Here is an 8,379-nt window from a genome sequence, read left to right on the forward strand (position 1 = left end):
GCCTGAAGTTAAAAAAAAATTAGTCTGAAGTGAAAAATTGCACTTCAGATGCACTTAAGGCCAAAAGGTCGGAAGTGCAACAAACGTTTTGCTACACTTAAGGCCAATAAGTCTGTAGTGAAATATTTCACTTCAGATGCACTTAAAGCCAGAAGGTCTGAAGTGCAACCAACGTTTTTATGCATTTAAGGCCAAATAGGCCTGAAGTGCAAATTGCTTAGAAACAAAAATTTGTTCTTCGAATTATAACAATCCAATATACGATTTAATACCTAAATCTACTCCAAATGAGCTCAAATTTGAAACATAACCTCCAAAAATCATCAGGAACAAACCTCAATCATCAATTTGTCAAAAAAAAAATAATAAACCTAATGAACCCATTTCGCAATTAACAAAAAGAAGAAGAAGAAACCTTAAACAATAGTAAAAAAATAAAGCGTCATCACGGCTCACCATTTTAAAACATCATAAACTACATTAAAATATGTTCACAACCACCATATGAAATTATTGATATGTTCACAATCACCATATAAAATCATTGTCACCCGAAGAAGAAGAAGAAGAAGGAGGAGGAGGAGGAGAAGAAAACGAAGGAGGAGAAAGAGGTCTGAAGTTATTTAAAAAGTGGGTACAAATTAAATTTTTTTTAAAAAGGTGGGTATAGATTAAATTGGGGGGGGGGGGAAGGACCAAATAGGGTGCCCCGTGCTATTTTTACGTTACGAATGGACGGTCCACCTCTAAGGAGTCGTTTGGTAGAGTGTATAAGAATAATACTGAATAATGTATATTAGTAGCTAGTGTTAGGATAAGTAATGTTAAGATTAGTTATGTTATATTTAAGATTATATATATATATATATATATATATATATATATATATATATATATATATATATATATATATATATATATATATATATATATATATATATATATAAATCCAAAAAGTTTTTCTTTATTTCCAAAAAATGTATATATATTTGTTGCAAAAATATTTTGAAAGGGCACTTCTGTCTTTATAGTTTTGGTATTGCTAATACTATGGTTTGCTATGTATAAGAATAATACTAAATATGTTGTATAATTAAAACATGTATTAGTTTACATAGATTGAAAAATACTACCAAACAAGAGATTAATAATACCAAAGCTAATATATTTATTATTTTCCCTAATACATCCTACCAAACTACCCTTAAAAGGGTTCTTTTTAATTATGCTTACATTTTCTTTGGTAAATAACTAAACTTGTGGAAAGTGGAAACTACGGAGTTTTTTATTTTTTTTGAGAAGTACTAAGTTAGTCAGTAGCTGCAACGGTTTCCTTCTGCTGTAGGTTCCTACAGATAATTCCATAACACAAAAAATCATCAGATTTTCGCTACAGAAAAAGAAACTAAAATAGAAGAGAAAAGTTCAAGGGCTAAAACTCTCTTTTTCTTTTAAGTTCCAAGTGATGCAAAGTGAAAGAGAAGAAGAAGAAGATGATTTCAAGAGTCAAAGGCTTTAACCAAATAATAATAATTATTTTCACTTTTTGAAAAACAAAAGGGGGGTGAAATTAAATGATTTTCCCAGCAGTCCTAAACATTTCTTTTCTTTCTCCCAAAATCAATATTTGGAATACTTTGAAGGGCGTTATCTAACCTATAGCACGTGATGATGTAATAGGATTTAATATTTCTACTGGAAATAAATGAATTTTTACGCAGTCATTGCAATTTAACATGTTCTTAAAATTTATTTGCCTAATTTTTTAGATTATTACTTCAATACTTTTTAAGCTATCAGTGTATTGTGGTTAGACACGATGTAATATTCAACCTATGCAGTGGTGGTACTGGGGGTGGCAAAATGGTTCAAAGAAAATAGTTAACCACTCATATTATCCACTAAAAAATGGGTTGGATAATGAACTTCTTAAAAACGGATCAAATATGGATAAGAACCATATTATCCATTTAGAAAATGAATAACCAATGAATCTAACTTTTACATTTGTAAAGCTTCAAATTAGGGGTTTCTCAGGTTAGGGAGACTAAGAATTCTCCCAAAAGTGATAATATACAAGAAGTATTATCCGCCGTTTCGACCCGACTCATATTCTCCCAAAAGTGATCATATACAAAATATGGGTAACCCATATTATCCGCCGGTTAATCCGTTTTTTATCCGTATTAAATATAATTAATCAGTTTTTTCATTACCCTATTTAGATCCGACCCGCCCGTTTGCCACTGCTAGGTGGTACATACCATTGATGCCTTAGCCAACGGGAAAGTTGGTAGAGTTGCACAGACTCATTTGCAGCATGACAAGCTAGCAGCATATGATTCCGAGGCCTCACCATCCATGCAAATCTCATACACAACATTGAGAACACACATAACACTGCAGCCAAATAGACAAAGGCTAGGTCAAAATTTCAAAATATAGAAATGTAAATTTTTTGAAGTTGAGGTAATCATTCATGTAGAAACAAAAGCACGATTTACAGAAAAGTTCTGTCTCTCGAATAGAGGTAAATTTAGGATTTAGAGGGGTGGACAAACTTATGATGGTCAAATCAGCTTATAAACACTTTTTATCTTAGGCAAAATGACCTTCTGACCACTTAAACTTATACCTGATTGTCATTCCAAAGTTTGAACTCGCACATATATAAACAATAAACATCTTTGATCATCGACTATGCTTACGTGGCAAGGATACATGTGACATGGACAAAGTGCATGCAACTCACATAATTAGCGCGCGTGAGTGCAGTAATTTTGGATTAAAATTTTTCTAAAATCAGGAAAAAAATAATAAATGAAAAAAGGCCCCAATCCCATCCCTTTCTTTACCAATACACCGTTTTCCCCTTCTTCCTCTGTCCGCCAACCCCCAACTAGTACATCCATTTTCTTCCTCTCACTTCCAAATCAAACCCAATATTTTTACTGTCACAAGCACCCTGCTTCCACTGAAAGTCAAGGGTATAGTTGAGAGGGATATTAAGAATTCAAAATTTGCATGCCAATTTTTGAATTAGGCAAAAACAAAACAAAAATCAACTTTGGAATTCAAGAAGAAAATCAACGATGGGGGAGCATTTTGGTGTAGTTTTGTGGTGGTCCATGTGGTTGGTCGTTGGTGAAGTGGAGGGGGCGGCCATTGGAGTTTTCTGGTGGTCAAAACTCAAAAATTCTATCCCTAATTGAATTTAACAGAAATAAAAAGAGAAGTAGAAAATGAATGAAGGAAGCTGACTAATTTCTTGGATTTGGGGTTTGGTCGGAGGCTTTCTCGACAATATCTTCTTTTACTGGTTTGGGGGAGGGGGAGGGAAGAGGTGGAGAAGAAAGTAAAAAATAAAATGAAATTTTGATAAATTAATTTTAAAAGTAGTACCCACAAATAACACATGTAAGCAATAAATGGTCTAGCATATGAGGTGTTTGACATGTTACGCAATTAATATACACATTTGGTTGGATGTATTTATTAATATTCATTCCATCAAATTTAGGTGTTCAAATTGGAAAATTGTAAGTTTGGCTATCGAGTTGACAATTGGGTGCAAGTTTAAGTGGCCAGGAGGTCATTTTGCCTTTATCTTATGAGTTCGGTAATTATAAAAAGTACTTATAAACTTATAAGTAAGGGTGTTAAACGGGCTCGGTTGGACCGGTTCCGGACCGGCCCAGACCGGTATAACTCGGAATCGGCCCGGACCGGTAATAGGGGGGCTGGGCTGGGCTGGGTAGGGGGTTTGGGGGGTTTGCGCGGTTCATCTGGCCCAAACGGGTAACCGGAACCTGTTGAACCCGATAGAGTGAACAGTAACTCTTACCGGGTTAACCGGCCCGGCCCGGTTCAAAACGGCTATTTTTTTTTTAATTTTTCTGACTTGTGGGTCCAACAGACCGTTGGCAACGGTCAGACCATGTTTTGGTCCGTTGGACAACGGAAAAATTGCTCAAATAGCCTTTTTTTTTTTTTTTAAATTTTTAACCCTTTTTCAATTTACAAAACTAACCTTCTCCAAAAATATTTCTTTCCAATTCCTCCGATTTACTTAATTGGTGCTGTTTTAAATCCTTCTATTAAGATGTCTGATTGTCACCAATTAATGAATGCTTTATATACTTATATGGAGATTGGACCAACTGAAACCCCAGATTTATATACTTGTATGAACAAGCTAAATGAATATTTACAACAATTATATAATTATTATGCAAATGTAATTGATGATGCTGCTCTTAATGTAGGCAATGTTAATCCAACTATGCATTGTACCACTTCTGCTACTGTGGATGATGAAGAAGACCTTGATAGTTTTAATATTTTTTCTACATTTTCTAACACTCAAACCAGTAGCATGAACATTGATGAACTTCAATTCTACTTGCAGAAGCAAAAAGAGCCTCGCACAAAGGAATTTTCACCGTTGGGATGGTGGCATGAGAATGGAAAGCAATTTCCTGTTCTTTTCGCTATGGCTCGGGACGTGCTGAATGTACCAATTTCTACTGTTGCATCGGAGAGTGCATTTAGCCAAGCAAGACAACAACTTGGAGACACCCGCCACTCATTGGGAAGCAATGCTTTGGAAGTTTTAGTATGTTTCAGAGATTGGATTAGATCGGAACGAAGAAATCAAGGACGTGAAGATGTTGATAGCCCAGAAGACGAGGAACTTGGAGATATATTAACACATGGAAACCCATCCGAATTTAACACTCCAGAAGAAGGTCAATCGGTTCATATTGATTATGATGAACTTACTAAGGCAATGCAAAACCTTTGAATTTACTATTTTACTTGTTGAAAAAAATGTAAACCTTTCAATTTGTAAGTTTGAAACTTTGAAATTTGAATTAAGAAATAAAAGTAGCACTTGCAATAAGTGCATTTTTTCCCATCTTCCTTGTATTCTTTATGTTAGTACTTTGTAATGCACTTATTGCACTTATTACAATATTTATACAAAATTTCAAAAAAAAAAATTAAAATTACACTAAACCCGGCCCGGCCCGACCCTCTCAACCCGTAACCCGTACGGTTTAGCTTTTACCCGGTTGAACCCGAACCCATTAAACCCGTTAAGAACCCACCCGGAATCGGCCCGACCCGTAACCCGTACGGGTCCAAAAAAGGAGGCCCAAACCGGCCCGGTTAGCCCGTTAAACACCCATACTTATAAGCACTTTTGATTTGATCATTTACTATTTTACCCCTAATATCTTTCGTATCTAGAATTACCATTCCCAAACACAACCTTAAACTTCCTCTTTCCTCTATTTGTATCGTTCTTCTTTCTCCTTGTAAAACTATTTTTAATTTGTATTCTATGTAATGATGCATGAGCGGGATTTTAAGACTATAGTGCACCATCAACTTCAAGGTAAAATTGATTCTTGTCATCATGTCAAGCTGTTGGGCTAAAACGGCTCAATTATATTTTTAATAGGGTATGATATAATTCGCTTTGGGCCAAGCCCGTACATTTTTTCCCAAAAGATCTCACACCATTAAGAGATCTCTATACTTTATATGTAGGTTCCCAATCTTTTCAGCTATCAATATAAAATTTTGTTCGCACATCTTATAATCTCCCCCTCTAACTAAGTTTCATGTGGTCCACTACCACGTGATCCAAGGGTCTCTCTCTTGAACCAGTTCCACATGGCCTATTACCATGATTCATATGTCAATTTTCGAAATTCACTATGTGCCACCTATATCGTTAGAGTATTTATGACCACCGAAGCTTGCAAAGTTTTTTTTTTGGTGTGTACGTCTCCAAGTTAAGCAAACCGAGCCCCTGCACCATTATTTTGCTATCGGCATACTCATTCCTCTGAACCTGTACTCAAATACCAGTTGTTGGGCTAAAACGGCCTAATGATATTCTTAATATGGTGTGATACTGTCCGCTTTGGTATAAACCCACACGATTTTTTCTAAAAGACCTTACATCATTAAGAGATCCGTACACTTTATATGTATGCTATCAACCTTTTCAACAACTAATGTGGGACTTACACAAATAACGTGAATTGTTTTAGTGTTTTATTAGTTACTACAATGATTGAATATATTTGTCTTAAGCCTATTTAGTTCTTACCATAAAAACTCAAAACAAAGAGGGAAAATAGAATGCTAATAACAATTTAATACCATAATTTATGGAAACTTGTGCAATTTTAGGGCAAAAAGAAGGAGAAAAATATCAAAAAACCTTAGAACATATGACTGTTTCTTTATGCGTTGATTACCAGAAAAAAAGTATTCCGAACTAAAAAAATGGGAGACAAAAAATCAATAATTTGATTAGAATATGAGACATCTCTTTTTTTGACAAGGACTGATTTGGGTTCTCAAGTAATTAAAGTTAAATTGAGAAAGACGTCCCCGTTTAGCTTCTACCTCTTTTCCCTTCTTCGCCAACAATATGCTTGTCATTGCTTTGAGATACGATTTAAACTATTTGTGGCAGTCATTTCCAGCAGATTTGAATATAATTTTATCTTATTTTGTAAAAAATATGTACAATCAACTAATTATTCTCAAAACTGTAAATTTTGTTTTCTTATGAGATAACAAGTTATGCTTATATTTAAAACATAAAAAAAAGTGAATATTTAAACTTAATTGGAAAGCACAATATTTAAGGAATATCAGTAAATATTAAGCTAAAATAGAAGAATACACATAGCAGTTCCCTCTTTGTGGTGTACATTCTAAGTTGTGAGAACGAAATCTCCTTTGCAGAAGTTTTTGAGAAATCACAACGGCTAATATTCTCCAGAATTAAAGAAGAAATGAAGATTTAAGGCTATTTTAGTGAGTTTAGCAGAAAAAGTGTTGATATCGATGACTAAACACATCAAGTAGTTCTATTATCAAATTCAATTCAATACTTGTATTCAAATCATTAAGCAAAAGGGGATCTTAATTAGCTCAAATGCAGAAGACCATGATTTCCCTTACATACATAACAAATATATAAATCAAAAGGGGGTGTCACCTGCAGTCATGTTGCCAGATATTGCATCGGGGGACTTATTTGCATCCATCATTCCCTAATTAATTACAGAATCATTAATTAATTAATTAATTAATATTTGAGAGATATCTAAAACAACGTAACTTCTATTAAGCATATAATATATATACATACAGAGACGACAAATCCCCAGTTGGCCATCGGACCCCAAAAGTGAGTTGTTTTTGGACCCATTGGACTCTTCAAATATGCCCTCAACGATTCCATCACTTTGTGATTCATCAAATTAAAAGAAAGAAAGAAAGAGAAAATCAGTTGAAAAATAATTAATCTTGGGTTGGAGACTTAGCTTGTTGATAGAAAAGCAAAGTCAATCTCCACCTTCTTTCTGCACAGTTAACACAAAAATTAGCTCCAAAGGCAACTATATATAAATATGAAATCCAGGAGAACGTACTAATAAGAACCCGGCCAGATTCCTTGATAGTTGATAAAAAATAGGAAGAAACAAAAGGTAGTTGTTTATCTTTTTGACGAGGCAAGCATATATCCGAAATTTGCTTACCAGTTGTGTCATGCATTACACGTGCAAGCAATAAAACGAGCCGATTATTGACTATATTAGTATATATATACTTGGAGATGGAGAAACGTGAGGGCATGACTTTGTTTGTTAAAACATATATATTTACTATGTATATCTACGTCAAATCATAATAATTTAGGCAAAATACCTTATCATCCCCCCTAAACTTGATACGGATTATTAGTTATAGCCTTAAATTATTCGTGATCTCAATTCCATCCCTCAACTTGGTCTTTTGAGAGCCAGTACCCTCCTAAACACTGATATGGCAAAAAGCGTGGATGCACTCGCCTGCCACATGAATTTTTTTTTATATATGTGGCATTTTTTTGAAAAATAAAAAATATTTTTACCTTTTTAAGTATGTTAATTTGTTAGATAATTTTTTTCGAATACAATTTATAATGAAACTTGGATATAACTACATTATTTATGTTAACTTTTTTTATTTGGCTAAAAATAATAAAGTTTTAGTTAATCTTTTTTTGAATTTGAAATGATAATAAAGATTTATACAACTGAAATAAATAATCAAGACATCTAAAAGGTTATAAAAATACATAGTTTGAAATTAATTATTTTGGCTATAATTTTTTATATAGCTCTAAATTATGGTTCTCTAAAAATATACTTTTTTCATATTTTACCTGAAAAAGTAAAAATACACAATTGAAATAAATAGTCATTGCATCAAAAGAAGAAATAAAAAGAGTGTATCCATAGAGTAAGTTATTTCTTGCAATTGTACACTCTTTTTCTTTTTTCTTTTGATGCAATGACTATTTAT

At 33.5% G+C, this 8,379-nt stretch overlaps 1 protein-coding gene across 1 annotated transcript; it reads right to left on the bottom strand.

Annotated features, from left to right (window-relative positions):
* Window positions 1-1,057: 1,057 nt before the first annotated feature.
* On the bottom strand, window positions 1,058-7,530 carry LOC107809512 (mitochondrial pyruvate carrier 1). Its single transcript, XM_016634161.2, has 4 exons — window positions 7,181-7,530; window positions 7,028-7,082; window positions 2,265-2,400; window positions 1,058-1,349 (listed from the first exon to the last, which is right to left on the bottom strand). Exons 1-4 carry the CDS (start codon window positions 7,286-7,288, stop codon window positions 1,310-1,312), a joined length of 339 nt encoding a protein of 112 aa, XP_016489647.1. The 5' UTR covers window positions 7,289-7,530; the 3' UTR covers window positions 1,058-1,309.
* Between the last annotated feature and the right edge of the window lie 849 nt (window positions 7,531-8,379).

Source organism: Nicotiana tabacum, chromosome 20 (genome assembly GCF_000715075.1).
Source record: "Nicotiana tabacum cultivar K326 chromosome 20, ASM71507v2, whole genome shotgun sequence".
NCBI lineage: Eukaryota > Viridiplantae > Streptophyta > Magnoliopsida > Solanales > Solanaceae > Nicotiana > Nicotiana tabacum.